Source organism: Prionailurus viverrinus, chromosome C1 (assembly GCF_022837055.1).
Source record: "Prionailurus viverrinus isolate Anna chromosome C1, UM_Priviv_1.0, whole genome shotgun sequence".
NCBI lineage: Eukaryota > Metazoa > Chordata > Mammalia > Carnivora > Felidae > Prionailurus > Prionailurus viverrinus.
Window position 1 is genome coordinate 139,037,902 of NC_062568.1, and position 17,985 is coordinate 139,055,886.

Genomic DNA, 17,985 nt, shown 5'->3' on the forward strand with positions numbered 1-17,985 from the left:
GGTGGCACATTCCCTTCTCAGTTCTTTAATCAAACCCATTTTACTGTTCAGAAATGGAAATTCCTGCTTTTTTTCCTCACCCCTGTCCCAGATGACGAATTACATCTACAAACCCCTTTCACACTCTGTTTAGTGTCGCCCTCTCTCAGGAACCTTAGCATTATTCTCACTACAACTCTTCTCTGGCCTAAGCCCAGGGCCCGTAAGGTTTACCCTTTCTTCCAAATCAGCCCTCGTCCTCTAACATCCAATTAGGGCCCAGGGCCTAAATTTCATAACCAATCCGCGGCCACATCCAAGGCCCCTCCTCGACCCCACCCCCCTGCCCAGCCCAGCTTCTGTTCCTCTGACCTAACACCGCCCCCGCACCTCCACCTGCCCGGAGCAGTTCGCGATCCTCTCAGGCCCTCCAGCCCCTTTCAGCGCCTTCCGCCCCACCCCGCATCCCGTGGCATCCAGTCTGCGCTCGCGGCCGACGCCTCAGCCAATCCGCGTGCTGCATCCCGACCCCGCGGGCACCCGCGCCCAGACTCCGCCCCCACGCCCGAATCCTGACCCACCCGGCCCTGAAGCGCAGGCGTGACCCGAGCCGGGGGAGGCGAGACTGTCGCGCGCGTAGGAGGTGAGTGGGGTGTCAGGGGGGCGCTCCGGGTCCCGGCGCGCGGAGTCGTGTGGAGCGAGGCCGGGAAGGAGGCGGCCGGAGTCGGGCTTCCTGCGAGCCGGAGAGGCCGACTGGATCTCCTTCAGGACCGGGACTAGCGTTTGGGAGCAGGCGGCGTGACCCGGGGCTGGGTCCCTTGACCCACACCCTGACGGTGCGGGGCGCCCGCGCTGACATTGTTTCCTCTGGAGAGGTGGCTGGCTTGGCAGGTGGGGCCCCAGCACCCCGGTCACCACCACCCCCCCCCAAAAAAAAGCCTTTTTGCCCCTTTTGCTCTTGATTTTACAACTTTGGCATTTTGAAAACACCGACAACAGTTCATCCAAAACCGGGATTCCTAACTGGAAAGGAAACGAAGGCTGTTCACTTGCTGTGTAAGTGAAGTGTGGAGTCTGAAGTGTGTGGTTAGAAAAGCAGCCCAATCTGCCGCTCCACGAGCGCGACCCCCCGCCCTTGGGCTGCCTCCCGGGCACGGGGGCGCCTGTCCCCCTCTGCGGCCTGAGGCCAGAATTGGGCAGCCCGCCCACTTCCACGGCAGGCGCCAACCGAGCACAAAGTCACTTCGTGTTGTGCTAGAATCTCATTCCTTCTCATGGAAACAAGGCAGCCACACTTCTTCCTCCAATCAGATTTATATTCGCCGAATCCATTTTCACAGATCGGCTTTTTAACAGTTTCAGGATCCTGCCTCCTTAAGTGTGGTGCGGGCTAAATATGGTTCGGTTTTCCCATTCTTGCTCCAGTGACAGGGCTTTGAGGCCTGTTATTCCCACTGTACTTCCCCGTCCAGTACCTGTTCACCTAGATGCCCTCTGTTGCACCAGGGAACTTTGCAAACAAGTTTGGAAGAAGTGGGCCGACAGGGAGAGCATAAGGTAGAAATAATCTTTGTTCAAACTGCTAACGTGGGCTGTGCATTGGCGTCAGCCTTTTTTGGAGTCACCTCACCTTGAGGCTTGCAGTTAACCTGAGCGATCTGAACATCGTCAGATTAAACCTTTTCGTCCCCACAAGCAAAGCAGTTATATGTAAATTGATCATTTGGGTTTAAGGCCAGAGTTTCAAACTGATAAGATTAATTTTGACTGCTTTGCTTACATTGTGGCTCTGGGTTCTGCTCCCCGCCCCCACCAACAATTCTCGACCCTTCTCAGCTTGTGGCACACACACCTTCTATATCTTGGTTTTAAATACTCTACTCCAATGATGATAAATAGTTTAATTTTATTGATCATGATTATTTCAATATGGTATAATATGTATAATATGTATATATGTATGTATGTATGTATATATGTATAATATGCTATATGTATGTATAATGTATGTATAATATGTATAATATATGTATAATATGCTATAATCAGGTTTACCAGATCGCCTTGATATACAATTGCCTGGTTTTCTTCTCAGAGCATTGTTTTTAAGGAGAAGCTAGAAAAATATAGTAAAAATGTTGTTAGAATTAAAAGCCATATACCTTTGATTTTTTTCTGACTTTTCAATGACATCCAAATTTGTTCATTTATTTTTATTATTTGTAAATATACATATGGAATGTTAATTGCATTAGAAAGTGCTGGTCAAAATGTGTTTATGTAAACTGCAGAAGAAAAATAGCTTCAGAGGTTCTGAATGTATAGCTGTCAGCCTACTTAGATTTCTTTGGAGACTTTTTTTTTTCTTTCCCCCCATGGATACCCCACAATTTCTCCCACAAACAGATTACCTAGTGAGAGAGTAATGGTTGAGAAGAAGAGAGAGCCCAGATCTGGGTATTGAGAAATTCTATCATTTAGTGGCAGGTTGGAGGAGAGGTAGGAGGGAAATGAGGGATCCTACTACGTCAAAAGCCAAGAGAACACGGGTGTTTCTGGGAGGAGACAGGACTTACCCAGTAGTATCTGAAGCTGCAGAGAGCTCAAGGGTCAGAACTGACTTGAGCAAGATCTGCCTCTGTGGAGTAATGGGTACAAAAGTCAGATTGCATACAAGAAGAATGAAATCTTGCCATTTGCAACTAACTACGTGGATGGAACTGGAGGGGATTATGCTAAGCGAAATTAGTCAGAAAAAGACAAATATCATATGACTTCACTCATAGGAGGAATTTAAGATACAAAACAGATGAATAAAAGGGAAGGGAAGCAAAAATAATATAAAAACAGGGAGGGGGCAAAACATAAGAGACTCTTAAATATGGAGGAAAAACAGGGTTGCTGGAGGGGTTGTGGGAGGGGGATGGGCTAAATGGGTAAGGGGCATTAAGGAATCTACTCCTGAAATCAGTGTTGGACCATATGCTAACTTGGGTGTAAAATAAACAATAGATAAATTAAAAAAAAAAAGACTGCATCAGGTTGAAGAGTATGTAGATTGAGGAAAAGGAGACAACTAATCTGTCTTTTTAAAAGTTTTGCTCTTAAGAGAAAGTAACAGGAAGGTTTTGATTTGAAGAGGAAATGTACGATGGGGAGGAGAAGGTAGAGTCAAGAGTTTAATTCTTGGTTGGTGTTTTGTATTTGCTGTTTTTTGTAACTGGAAGAGATGTGAGCAAGGAAAGTTGCATTTACAAGAGAAAGGGTAATAATCACTGGAGAAAGGTCTCTGTAGTGCTAGGAGTGAATGAGATCTAAGCCATGGGAGGAAGAATTATCCTTTTATGGGAGGGTGAGTTCCTGTAGTATAGAAAGGAAGGAAAAAAGGATTCTTTGGGCTTGGTGTTTTCTATTTGGGTAAATTGAGATGGTAAATCTGATGGCTTCTATTTTCTCTATGATAGGAAGCAAGGGCATCTATTTAGAACAAAGAGCTTTTAGGTTAGAGGAGTGTGGGAAAAATTAAAATCTGGACTGTTGGAGAGAAGTGTGGCCTGCCCTCTTAGGGTTTCCAGCTGGGCCTTAGAATTATACTGACATAAGGCAGATAGTAGGAGAAGCGTACAAAGAAGCGGCCAAAACAACTGCTTTTATATTAGGTTGAACGTGGAGAGGCAATTGTGGGAAAGTAACTAAAATATTTAGGTAAGCTAAAGGAAGATAAGGATTATTTTAACAAGGCCTCTTTTTACAAAATTCGCTCAGCTTCAGTTTACCATCTAAGAGTGTTCCTTTTCTCCTGTATAGGGAAGGCACCTTTCACATGGAAATTTTATCTCCTGTTTTCAGGAAGAAAAGGAAGCATCAGATTGCTCTTTTTGGCATTTGCTATTTTTCAAGTGCCTTTAGCTCAAAATAATTCTTATTCCAAAGTGGCGTATTTTGGGGTGGCATATCCTGCCATCCTTCCCCTACAAAATAGAGTATAACGCTGCAGAGTGTTGGGGGTCAATTCAAAGTTAATGGCCATGTATTTATGGTGAAACCACGCATCCTGTATGACCTTCCCCAGCTGGGGAAAACCAAACACTGTAGATGAGTTGATCCAGGGCTAGAGTGTTACAGACAGGTGAGAGGCTAGACAGGGTGGGGTAGGGCATTGTCTAGAAGATTGCTGAAGTGATGAACTGGCATCTATATTGGAAAATAAAGGAAAGTGCAGGCTGATTGGGAAAAGGAAAGGCAGCCTCCTAGAGATCTTGATAATACTGAAGAATAGAATAATTAATTGAAAGGAAAGATAGTTTATGGTCAAAGAGCAGAATGTTTCAATCAGTTATTTTGCAATTAGACCCGACTGAGGTAATGGCAAGGTGTAGTGTATGGTAGCAGGAGAGAGACTAAGGTGGAATGGAGCAGAAGAGCAGTGGACATGGGGATGTCACCTGTTGGGTGGATCATCTCTGAAGCCATTGAAATTACCTGGGATGGTCACAGTATTGAGTTGAGAATACTGTGTGTACTGACAAAGTCCTTAATAAGGACAAGGAGTTACCAGCAGGACAGAAGATAATGTCAGTGAGGCAGATGAGGGAAGTAATAGTCTGGCAGTGGTAAAATGGATGGCAAGAAAGAGTTAGGTGGGGCATATATGAACAGAAGCCAACACTGAGGAACATAGAAGTGGTATGTTCAGGGAACGGTTAAGATTTGTGTTAAAACAAGGAGAATGCTCTGAGAACATAAAGATATATTGGAATTTGCTGATTATGGTCCACCTGTTCTAAAAGACACAATGGAAGGTTTGGAACGTGGAAGAGAAATGGAGAACTGGGTCAGTTGCCCGCAAGTACATTGTATTATGGAGGTAATATGCTGTTGAAGGTAGATAGAGAGGAGGCGAGATTTGGGCTTTGGGATTTCCAGACGAAAACAGGTAGATTGAGTGTCAACTTCCTAAGGAGAATGGGCACTGAGGCCTGGTGTCCAGAGGAGATTTCCCAAGAGCTGGAGTCTAAGCTCCACACGTGATCAGTCAGTGACTTACCAGCACCTTCTAGATTTACCTTCAAACCGAGGACTGATCTATTCACCTGTTTTGAAAAATGAGGGAACTGACGTTCAGCAAGAGTCAGCAACTTCTCCAAGGATAGAAAACTTTCTAAAATATCAGAATAAGGACTTGAATCCAGGTATCCTGATTCCTATACTGTCCCCGCACCCCTGCCCAGTTTTCCTCCAGAAGGTGGAACAGGTCTCTCTCATTTGTCCACTTAGAAGAAAATATTTTGCTTATACTTAGTCTAAATACCTAAGGAATTAGGCTGAACTGAAATAAATGAACATTGATATGCTGGGGGGGAGAGGGGGGAGCAACTAAATTATCCTAAATCAAATAGCTCCATGATACTCAATAAAGATTTTTTGATATTGTTCCCTTTGTTTGGTAATACCTTTTCTTAAAACTATCCATGTTGCCTAAACTAGTTAATAATTTATTCCTGAATAGAACAGTTAATGATGCAAGAATAAGCATTCCTTAATTTAAGAAAACCTGTTCTTCAACTTGAAAGACTTAAAACATAAGGGGTAATTATTTACTTTACAAAAGGAATCAATATTTCATAAAAAGATTCATAAATAGCCACTGATATCATTAATTTGTAATGTGATTTGATGTATTTATTCAGTAATTTAACATTTTATTTATCAAGTGCATACTATTTGCCAGAGAATGCAGTAGTAAACTAAATACACCAGGCCCTGCACATGAAGCATCAAATGAGTGAATGAATGACCAACCAAACAACAACAACAAAAGTGCTTTGCAGAAAATTAAAATAGGCTGATGTGATAGAATGGCTGAGAGGCTGTTGTTGTTTTTTAATTTTTTTAATGTTTATTATTTATTTTTGAGAGAGAGAGAGACAGAGACAGTGTGCAAGCAGGGGAGGGGCAGAGAGGGGAAGCCACAGAACCTGAAGCAGGTTCCAGGCTCCAAGCTGTCAGCACAGAGCCGGATGCAGGGCTTGAACTCTCAAACTGCGAGATCATGACCTGAGCCAAAGTCGGATGTTTAACCAACTGAGCCACCCAGGCACCCCTAAGAGGCTGTTGTTTTTGTTTTTTTGTTTGTTTTTTTTTGTTTGTTTTTTTAATTTTTTTTTTTTAACATTTATTTATTTTTGAGACAGAGAGAGACAGAGCATGAACGGGGGAGGGGCAGAGAGAGAGGGAGACACAGAATCGGAAGCAGGCTCCAGGCTCTGAGCCATCAGCCCAGAGCCCGACGTAGGGCTCGAACTCACGGTCCGTGAGATCGTGACCTGAGCTGAAGTCGGACGCTCAACCGACTGAGCCACCCAGGCGCCCCAAGAGGCTGTTGTTTTAAGCTGAGAAATTGCTGACAAGGTCAGGATTTTATATTTAACTTCTTAAGAAACTTCAATATATTATTTCTCACATTTAAAGCTTTCTGTAGCCTTAACATTTTGGTAACTCAGAGTCCTAGCTAGCTTTGGTGGATTCCTTTAAATCTGTAGAGTATGTCTCTTCTTCTAAAGTTTAATTAACCACAGGAGATGGAGGAAATGACACCCAATGATACAAGATTCTCAGACTAAAAACTTCTTCTAAGTAAGAAGTTTCTGTTTACCTGAATGTTCTTAGAAAGTTGAGTTGTCTTCTAATTCCAGGTGACAGTATAATAATAGAATTTCATATTGCTTTGGTAACAGTTTTCCTTATAGGTAGAGACATAATTCAGAATGCATGCCTGTTATGTAACTAGAATCTATTGAAATAGCTTGCTACCTTTCTATGGGATTGTTGAGGAAAGTGCCGTCTGAAAATAACCTAAAATTCATTCGTATATTCTTTATGTTTGTCAAGGACCTGCTATAATGCTTTTCAAACAACTTGCTAAATTTTAACCACTTTAATTTACTGTCACAAATTGTGCTTTTTTATATGACTTTATCCAGACAATTCTGAAATTTGAGTAGTTCCTAGGTTGAAATATCCTGGTTTTTATAGCTGCTATAAATGAAACTTCTACTTACTGTAATTTTATGCTCTTGACTAAATTAGAGCTTTTTATTTTTTGAATTCACAATATGCTTACACACCTCTAGTTTAAAGTGACATATCCATAAATTTTTATAAGATAAAGAGGGTTCTAGTGATGAGAGGTTATATGTAGAAAGAGAACTGTGAAAAATTTTTACTTATATTTTGTATAAGCTTATGGTCTATTAGCTAGCTGTAAGTGTCTGATAGTGATGTAAGTGTCATATATTTTCTTCTTGTTAACATATTTCTTTTATCCTGCAGCATGTTTTTGGCCCAGAGGAGACTTTGCTCCCTTGAAAGTAGAGCAAAATTCCTGAAGACAATTTATTCTTCAAAAATCCTCGGACTCCCTACTTCTGCTGTAGGTATTGCTTAATCACTTATATAGATACGTATTGTACTTATCCTGCCATGTCAAAAAAGGATGCAATTTTCTGGGTACTTTAGAAGCATTTTATTGGAATGAATATTTCTATGATGTGTAAGCTGAAGGTATCGCTGGTCATTGCTGGAACTGACATTCACTGAGCTGCTTGCTGTTTATGTATCATAGTGCTGGCTGTCTCCTTTTATCTTTGCATAACTCTTCAAGTTATGAATTGTTATATTCTTGTGTTACAAGTGAGAAAGTGGAGACTTAGACAGGTGTAGTAACTTCCCCAAGGTCACAGCTTTTAAATGGCATAATCAAAATGCCCACTCACCCCTGTCTAGCTCTGGCACTCTCAAGTGCACTCCCTGTCCACTCAAGATCGGAAGTTATGGTGAATGTAAGTGCTGGCCCTGTGACTTCCAGTTTATTAGAAAATATGGCAGATTGAGGAACAGGTGATGTGAGAGCATGGAAAAGCAAACAATCCAAAATGTGGGTCATAACAAGATAGATTAAGTGACCCAGTTTTTTTCAACAAGTCAGTGGCATGGGAAAAAAGTTGGGGGAGGGATATTTCAGAAGGACTGCTCTAGGATGAAAAGAGGCTTCAGAACTTCATCCAGCAAATACAGCATGTAGACCTTGTTTAGGAACTTGAATGCAATCAACTGAAATGCAAAAAAGGTATTTTTAAAGACAGTCAGAAAAATATGGATATTGATTGGGTATTAGATGATATGGTTACAAAAACAAAGTCCAACTGAGAAAATTTGCAGATCTAACTGGCTTTATTAAATGATTCATGAACCGGCACCCTCCCATCCAGTGAGCAGAGAGGAGCCCCAAGGAATTGTACAAAATGGAAGGCTTTTGTGGAAAGGAGGGTGGGGAAAGAAAGTTATTAGCAAAATGAAAGGATTGCTCCATGCCAGGAGCAATTACTTCATCTTTCTTTGAGGGATAGGGTGACCCATGTGGTAGACTAATTGGCAACTAATTGAAAAATTCCTGGCTGACTGATTAAGACTACGTTTCTGAGGGAAGTTGGTGGTGCAGTTAGATTAGGTATTAAGCCCCCGTTTGGCAACTTGGTCTAAGTGACATCATTTTAGGCCTGTGGTTTTGTTTTTAACAATTCTCTCGATTCTCCAAGTAACTGAGAGATGTGATCAAAATTTAAGGCATTAGTGCCACTCTCAGTTACCACTCTGAAGTTGACAGTTTTGTTCTTTTAGGTGGTACCTATAGGTTACGATATTCCTGCTTAACCTCTTGATATTCACAGGTCATAACTTCCAGTTTACACTCATTAAGTTGGTCACTTTCATCATTCCTTAAACACCCCAGTCATTTGCTTGGTAATTAGTAGAGGGAGATATGATTACTATAAGGAGGATAATTCCCAGTGTTTGGCGTGCACTCTGAAGCCATTGTCCCAAGACTCAAACCAATCAAAATCCACAAAGTCAAAGAAAGACTCCAAGGAAGGAATCACCTTTTCACCTTTTTCCTTTGGTCTTATGTAACTGAGTTCTTCCCCAGAGATACTAACCCTGGTATAGCAGGTGGTGTTGGCCTCAGCACAGACACCTCCTTGTTCAGGTAAAAGATAATCAAGAGTTATTCTAATATTGAGGACAACTTTTGCCAGAGAGGCTAAAGATCTTTGTAGGACAACTATCCCATTAGCAACAGATTCTTCATTATCTTCAAGAGTTGGGAGAAGTTTCTGATCACATCCTCCTTTTCATTAACTCCTAACCCGGGAATCATGACTCTGCCAAAGGAAGCAAATCCCGAATCCTGAATGCCTCCTGGTAGGTCTTTTTTAACTCAACGGTATAAATTCAGGGGAGTCGACCAATGAGATGTCTTAGTTTGCTTGTGAAAAGTTAGGGGTACAGTTAGATAACTTAAGAGGCCTTGCCCAGCTTGTGCCAACGAGGCATTCACAGGCCCAAGGAGAATGATAATTGCCACAGACAAAGATGCACAAACCATTCCCATTAGGATGGGATTATTGCATTTGCCCTCTCACCTGTCACCCCAACCTGGGGTCAGTTAGATTTTCAGCACAATGGGAAGAACATTTCTAAACTGAAAGAATGAGTCCTTATAATACCCTGCAAAGATGGGTGTTGCTGGTGAGATGTCTTAGAGAATGGGAGCAGATGTGAGCTAGATGATCAGGAGAACGAGGATGTTCAAGTAATAAGATTTATAGAAGTGATTGTATCTAATTGGGTACTACACTTACAATTGAAGAAAGAAAAAAACAAAGCACAGTTTGTTCTATCTATAAAAGTTGAAATCAGTGGGAGACTTCAGGGGGTGCGGGGTTAATTGTAGTTTTCAGTGACATTAGGAAAAGAAGAGAAATAAGTCACAGGGAGGACCAGGGCTCTCTAACATCCTGGACAGCTTGGAATCTTTGATGACAGATCCAGCAGTCTGAAAGATTACTCCCCTTTCCCTCTTAGCAATGGCCTGGGAGATACAGATGAAGGTCTTGTCTTTCCAGGCTGATGCCAAAGGAAAGAAAGAGGAGAAAAAATTTCATGTTAAAAGTATGAAGTCTTGATCTGGTGTCTTGGGAAGAAGCAGTTCACTTCGATGTCAGCTACTTGCCTTGTCAATTTGATTTATATGTCTCCAGCATCTTTACAGGAACAGAGGTCAAGTGAGGCTGTCTTGTCTTTAGCTGTATGATATGTATGCAAGGCTTAATGCCCTCTAGTTTTTCAACAGTGTCAGTGGTCAGGAATACTTGGTAAGGTCCTTTCCAATGTGGCTCTAAAGCTGCTTTTTTTTCCCCCCCTTCCCAATGGTGTTTCCAAAATACCCAGTCCCCAGGCTCCAGAGTGACCAACCGGATCCTTGGAACTGGGGTCAGAGAAAGCTTCTTTAACCTGTTGATGGTAGGCCTTAGCATTAGACGTTAAAGACTCACAGTAGGGGCGCCTGGGTGGCTTGGTTGAGCAACCGACTTCAGCTTGGGTCACAATCTCACAGGTCGTGAGTTCAAGCCCCGCGTCGGGCTCTGTGCTTACAGCTCAGAGCCTGGACCCTGTCTCCCTCTCTCTCTGCCCCGCCCCCCTTCACATTCTGTGTCTCTGTCAAAAATAAATAAACATTAAAAAAAAAAAAAGACTCACAGTAGCTAGTCATACTGGCATGAGGTGACAAGCAGAAAGTTGCATGCCAATAGAAGTTGGCCAGCAGGTGACTATCTCATGTAGAGTGAGTTTATGTTTCCCAAGGGGGACGTTGTGAATCATCAGCAGAGCCAGTGGCAGAACCTTAGACCAAGGGAGTCCAGCGGTTTCAGTAAGCTCAGAGATTTTAAGTTGGAAAATTGCATTAGTTCTTTCAACCTTGCCCAATGAATTGAGGCAATAGGAAAAGTGATATGTCCGAGATGTTTGTAAGGCCTTTATTAAAGTTTGTATGATTCTCCCAATGAAGTGGATGCCTTGATCACTAGAAATTATGGAAAGTATACCCCAAATGGGAAACATGTTTTCTACCAGTTTCTTTGTCACTTGAGGGAGTAAGCCTTGCAGCAGGGGAAAGCTTCAGCCCATCTGGAAAATATACAAACAATAACAAGAACATATTGATAACCCCAGAATGGTGGCAGTTGAATGAAGTCCAGCTGTAGGTGTTCAAAGGGTCCATAGGAGGCTGGGAACAAAAATAGGTTTTCTAGAACTGTGGTCCTGACAGGTTAGACACTGATGATAAACTGTGGTTTGTTTGTTTGTTTGTTTGTTTGTTTGTTTTTGGCAGTCTTGTAGAAGTTTCTCCACCAATGTTTGTTTATAATTTGAGTTATGTTAAACCTACCATGGTGGGTGAAGGAATGTAAAAATCAAAAAATGGGATTTGCCAAGGAGCCGGAAAGAACCAAGCAGCCATCATGGGCTTCCCGTATCCTTGACTGTTCATTGAATTTACAAGCGTTATTTGTACATCCTAATTTTTCAGATTCAGGAGCAAACTGTTGCCATGCCACAGGACATCAGCATGGCAAAGGTCTGGCAACAAAGGGATGTTTTTTTGTAGAAGCAGAATGGACTTTATCCACATGTGCCACATCCTTTACAGATTCTCTTGCTGTTGCCTCTGCATGAAAGTCAGCTGGGGCATGTCCCTGATGTTCAGGTTTAATCCTTTTAGTAAGTGTCTCTACTTGAGGACAGGAACTTCAGAAGATAGAGTAAGGTCTTGTATGCGTCCATTTTTTCTTTGGGTCCCAGTGGACATGAGAAAACCCCTGTATTTCCATAACATTCCAAACTCATGGATTACCCCAATGGCATATCCTTCAGCAGTGTAAGTATTAACAACATGCCCTTTTGAAAACTGACCTGCGCTGGTGAGGGTCTGGTGCTCTGCTTGTTGGGCTGATTTAGCTTTTGGCACATCTCCCTTTCTGGGTAGTTCATATTGGGTGGTAACAGCATAATCAGCCTGGAACTTCCATTTTCATTTTTACAGTATGACCCATCAAAAAACAAGATTAGATCAGAATTAGTCAAAGGGGTGTCCCTTAGATCAGGACACAGTGTCCTGAAATGGGACGTTAGTACCTCACAGTAGTGAGGCTCACCTTCATTAGGCAGGGGGGCCCTAATGTGTCAGGTCTAAGAATGTTGCAACATTTAAGATGAAGATTGGTGGTGAAAGCAGAAGGACTTTGAGTTTAGTGGGTCAATTCAGAGTTAGGAAGGCTTTGGACAGCATGTGGGGTTTGTAAGTGGACATCCCTTCCAGAATGTTAGATCAGCTGAGGCTTCTGACTGAAGCTGCATCCTGCCTTAAAGCAGCTGGGATAGACTGAAGCACCTGAATCAAGCTGCATACTATAATGGGCAACAAGCCTTTGTCACCATCTTGTGTGAGCATCTCCAGGACTTGGTTATCTTTTTCATGTATAAATTAGGCGAACGATTTTGAATAGTTCAGCTTCCCTGGGGCAGGTGGCTCTTGTAAGGCTTGTTTCCGTTTTAGAAAGGCCTGTTTATGTAGATCATCCCGGGGAAAGGGGTCCAGGAACCAAAATGGTAATAAGTTCATAAGATGGGGAAGCACATAAAAATTAGCAACCCATAGTCTGTGACATCAGCTAGACCTAGAATTCCATGAAGCTGTCACTTTGTTGTAGGCCTAGGAAATTCCTGGATTAGTTTAATTCTTTTTGGAGATAGCTGGATCCCACCAGTACTTACATCATGATCTAAGTAATGAACAGTGTCTGAGGATGATTGCGATTCTTCAGATACCTTATGTCCTTTTCAACTAACTGTTGTAGCAAATAAATGGGATCTTGTATGGATGCCTTCTTAGTAACAGAGCACAGCAAGAGACTGTCCACATGCTATAAAAGAGTTCATTACCTGGGGAACTGGAGGGTATTTCTGTCTTTGTGGAGCAGCTGGGCGAAATAAGAAGGGGACTCAATGAGCCTTGGCCTCTGTACCCAACTGTTCGGGTGTATTGTTGTTGATTATCCTAAGTAAAGGCAAATAGATCTTGTCTGTCAGGATCTGCAGGGATGCTGAAAGAGGCTGAACGGAGGTCTGCCACAGTGAACAATTTTGAGTCAGGTGGAACTTGGGGACAAAAGGCATGTTTGGAAAAAGGGGAATAACTGTCTTGTTAATAGATCTGAAGTCCTGGACAAATTGGTATCCCCTTCCATTAGGTTTCTGGACTGGCAAGCCCCTTGAGTGTTAGAAGGCCTCCTACAGAATTGATTAACTCCTGGCTGATTAGGTCTTCTCTTATTGGTTTGAGGCCTTGCATGGATGCTGAGGAAATTCGGGAAGTTTAGTCACATGTATACGTATTTTTATAGGCGCTGTGCTTTTTATCCTTCCATTGTCTATACTGGAAGCAGCTCATTGAATTTCAGGCATCTTGATTAAATTAAGGAACTTCTGTTAGAATTCTTCTATTTCGGGACACCTGGGTGGCTCAGTCAGTTGGGCATCTGACTTTGGCTCGGGTCATGATCTCACAGCTTGTGGGTTCGAGCCCCGTGTCAGTCTCTGTGCTGACAGCTCAGAGCCTGGAGCCTGCTTCAGATTCTGTGTCTCCCTCTCTGTCTCTGCCCCTCCCCCGCGCTCACTCGCGCGCGCGCGCTCTCTCTCTCTCTCTCTCTCTCTCTCAAATAAATAAGCATTAAAAAAAAATTCTTCTATTTGAAGGACAGAATGGAAAGAACATGAAAGATCAGGTTCAGGTTGGTCAGGGAACTCCAAAGTGAGGTCTTCCTTGGAGGCAACCCATATTAACCCTTTGAGTTTGGACAGGGATGGTTACCTGATAGAATGACTAGGGCTATGTCACACAGCTAAAAGGAATGTTTTTCAGTAAAAGGTTCCAAAGTCATTGGTACTGGTTGAGGTAGAGTTTCTCTCTGAAGTTTGTTAGCCACCCCCACAGTGGCAACTTCTTTTTCTCTCCAAGGGAACTGTTGCCCTATGAGAGTGAACTTTAAAGTACAAAGTGTAGTGGGGTGGCTGGGTGGCTCACTCGGTTAAAAATCCGATTTTGGCTCAGGTTGTGATCTTGTGGTTAGGCTCTGTGCTGACAGCTCAGAGCCTGGAGCCTGCTTAGGATTCTGTGTCTCCCTCTTTATCTGCCCCACTGCTTGCACTCAGTCTCTGTCTGTCTCTCTCTCTCAAAAATAAATAAACATTAAAAAGAAAAAAAAAAAAAGAAGATAGAAAGTGTAGCTGCAACTTCAGGCAGCTTAATTTCAAAAGGTAATTCTTGAACAGTCTCTTCAGAGTATAAAGGCAGTTCAGACACAGAATTAGTAAAACCTAGCACCCAGGTAAAGAAGGATAGAGTGGAGCAGTAGGGGTCACATCAGTCTTAATGTCTTTTGTTTCAGGTACCTCTGCTGTTTTTACTTTTTCATTAGCCTTTTGTAATGAATCTTTTAAGCTATTTTAGAACCTTGAAGTCTTTTGGAAACTTTTGTATACCAATTAAAATAGGTATCCTATTCTGTTCCTTTAATTTGGGAACCTTTCTTTTCTTTTATTTTAAAGTTTATTTATTTATTTTTAGAGAGGGAAAGCACAAGTCAGGGAGGGGCAGAGAAGGGGGTGGGGGGAGAGAGAGAGAAAGAAAAGGAATCCCAAGCAGGCTCTGCACTATCAGCACAGAGCCCCAAGCAGGGCTCGAACCCATGAACCGTGAGATCATGCTCTGAGCTGAAGTTGGACGGTTAACCTACTGAGCCACCTAGGCACCCCTGGGATCTTTATTTTCAAGTGTACTTTGCAAATGAATGATCTTGTCTAACTGGAATGTTCCCCTTGATGGCCATTGCAATTCTAGGTGTTCTTAGTAATATTTTGCCATTTCTATAGATACTACAGCTCCCAGCACTATAGTTTTTAGACCTAACAAGAGTAGCATTGACAAGTTTAATCAAGAGATAGTGGACCTAGCTAGACTCCTTCCTGTAGACCTGTTTTCTCTAGAAATCCTCATCCACACCATCGTTAATATCATTGGAAAGTTACATAAAAGTCATCTCGGAGGAAAGGACTGTAATGGACATTGGGCTGCACTTTATCTGTATCACTTGCTTTATTTTTTTATTTTTTAATTAAAAAATTTTTTTAACGTTTAGCCCGATGCGGGGCTTGAGCTCACAATCCTGAAATCAAGACCTGAGCTGAGATCAATAGTCGGACACTTAACCCACTGAGCCACCCAGGTGCCCCTCTTTTTTGCTTTCTAAGTAGACACTAGGTTTTAAGTATGTGATGTGTACCAAGAACTGTTTTTCACTATGGATTTAACTTGTTTAATTATCACAACAGCGGCACAGGACAGGCATTCATTTTCCTTATAAACAAATGAGGAAATTGAGTTTCAGTGAAGAACCTGCTACTTTGCATAGCCAGTAGATTTTGTTTTGTTTTAATTTTTTATTTTAGAGAGAGAGAGAAAGAGTGTGCGAGCGAGCACGCTTATATGTGAGCTGGGGACAGGGAGAGAAGGAAAGAGGAAAATCTTAACCAGGCTCCATGCTGAGCATGGGGCCTGACTCGGGGCCAGTTCTTTTATCTCAGGATCGTGACCTGAGCAGAAATCAAGAGTCAAACAATCAACCGACTGAGCCACCCAGGTGCCCCTACTAGTAGTTTTGATGTTTAATTTCAAAGTAAGATCTACCTGACTTGAAAGTTCATTGTGTTAAACAAGTTTGGAAATTTTAATTGGCATGTAGGCGTATATTCCAGGACACAGATTGGTGGGACCCCAATCAGCTTTACATACCTTCCTGGTGTTAGTGCCCAGTAGAAACCTGAGACCTGTTGTACAGTCTTAAATCCAAATTCGCAAGAGTTGTCCTGATTGGTTTAGCCTGACTCAGTCTATTCTTAATCTAATTAGCTGTGGGGGAGTTGGGGGAGGGTGAGATTATATAGTCCAGACAGGCAGAGGGTTCATCCTTGTGAATATAGGTGGGGACAATAAACTCACTTATAGTCAGTCTTGGCTTGGACCCGATTTTCAAAGAGAATAAATCAGGCTTTTTTTTTTTTTCCCTTGACCTGAGTCCATTTTTTTGGTATTTCCATTCTGTATTTACCTATTCTGCCAGCTCCCAGGTTTGAAGACTCTTATTTCCAATAAGCTTGTTTTTCTATAGGTATTGTTAAAAGATAATTTTCAGAAAAAAGGCAGAATCATGACTTATACAAATGTAAAGATGCATATGTATTAAAGATTTTTATTTTATTCATATGAGAGAGCAAACAAGTTATGACCAGTTCAAAGGAAAGTCAAAAAGCATAAATTTGTATTTGATAAGGGAATTGAATTGCAAATGAAGGTAAAACTCATTTTTCCACTGGATGGAGGGAAGTCAATCAAAACTCTGGAACCATTTTCCCTGTCAGTTACCTTCAGTCTACAAAGGTGTAAAATATGTCAAAGACCAATTTTAGCTCTGCTAGACTCAGCCCTGGAAGGGTGTGTTCATGTAGCCACTGCATAGTTCTCCCTCAAAGAACACTTTTTTCCTCTTACATATTATCTCTCAGAGGGGATCCAAATTCCTTCCCTTTTCACTCATTTAGTCAACAAATATCAAATAGCTACAGCATATTAGACACAAGTAATTATAATTTGAAACAACTGTATATGTTGCTTAGAAATTCCAGTTAAATATGTGTGCCTTTGAGTTATGAATTGGATTTTTATGTAATTAGTTTTTCTGCTTGTATATCTTAAGTCATCAATCCCTGCTCTACATTTGTACTTCTGAGTTTTAATTTTCTGTTCTTCTACCATTACAGGAACAGGAACATTCTATGCCATCTAGTGGCAAAGGAGTGTGATTTGTCTGTTTTGTTTTGTTTTGTTTTGTTTTGTTTTGTTTTGTTTTGTTTTTGCAGGGGTGGGGGAGTTGGAAGATATAAATCATCATACCTTGGAAAACATCTAAAATCTATGAGATAATTCTGTAATTATCTGCTTGCTTGAGGAGTATCTTGTCCAAAGGGAGAAAGAAGACATTTCAGCATACCCTGGAAGCTTTTTTTTTTTAATTAAAAAAACTTATTTTCCATTTATTAATAGACTGTTTTTTAGAGTATTATATGTTCAGAGCGAAATTGAGCAGAAACTAGAGAATTGCCATCTATCCCCTGCCCTCCCACATGCACAGCCTCCCCTATTATCAGTATCCGCTACCACAGTGGTACATTTATTACAATTGATGAACCTGTAGTGATGCATCATTGTTACCCAGTGTTCATAGTTTTTATTAGTGTTCACTCATATTGTTGTACATTCTGTGGATTTTGACAAAGGTATGAGGGAATGCACCTTCATAGTATTATGCAGAATAGTTTCACTGCCCTAAAAATCCTGTCTTCTACCTATTCATACCTTCTTCCACCCAAGCCCTGGCATACACTGATCTTTTTACTGTCTTCATGATTTTGCCCTTAAGGTTCCCTCTTGTCATCTTTGCCTGATGCCTCATTTCTTTTTAGCACCGAATAACATTCTGTCATCTGGTTCTACCACAGTTTATCCATTTGCCTACTGAATGGTATCTTGGTTGCTTCTAAGTTTTGGCAATTATAAATTGCCAAACATCACACACGGGATTTTTTTATGGACATAATTCTTCAACTGCTTTGTGTGAAATACCAATGAGAGTGATTGCTGGATTGTATAGAATTTTTGTTTTATAAGAAACTACCCTGGCAGCTTTTTAAAATCAGCTTTATCAAAATACAATTAATGGTATCCACTTAGGGTGTAAAACTCTATGATGATTTGAAGAAGTATGTATCATAAAACCACTGCTAAAATCAACATACAGAACGTGGTCAAGATTCCTCCTGTTCCTTTGCAGTTCATCCCTCACTGTTGATTTGCTCTGGCTCCATACGTTAGTTTTCTTTGTAAAAAAATATTATTTTGTATTAATTGGATTATAATAGTATGTACTGTGTCATCTTTTTTTTCACATGCATAATGATTTTTAAATTTACTCATGTTGTGATGTATCAGTA

General features: G+C 41.5%; 1 protein-coding gene across 2 annotated transcripts in view; it reads left to right on the top strand.

The window, feature by feature from the left end:
* Positions 1–410: 410 nt before the first annotated feature.
* Positions 411–17,985, top strand: part of KYAT3 (kynurenine aminotransferase 3) — a 72,278-nt gene continuing 54,703 nt past the window's right edge. The window contains exons 1-2 of one of the 2 annotated variants that reach the window (XM_047871112.1): positions 411–622; positions 7,312–7,411. In XM_047871112.1, the coding sequence (XP_047727068.1) occupies positions 7,313–7,411 (99 nt within the window). In that variant the 5' untranslated portion in view covers positions 411–622; position 7,312. The other variant, XM_047871113.1, reaches the window with a different exon arrangement.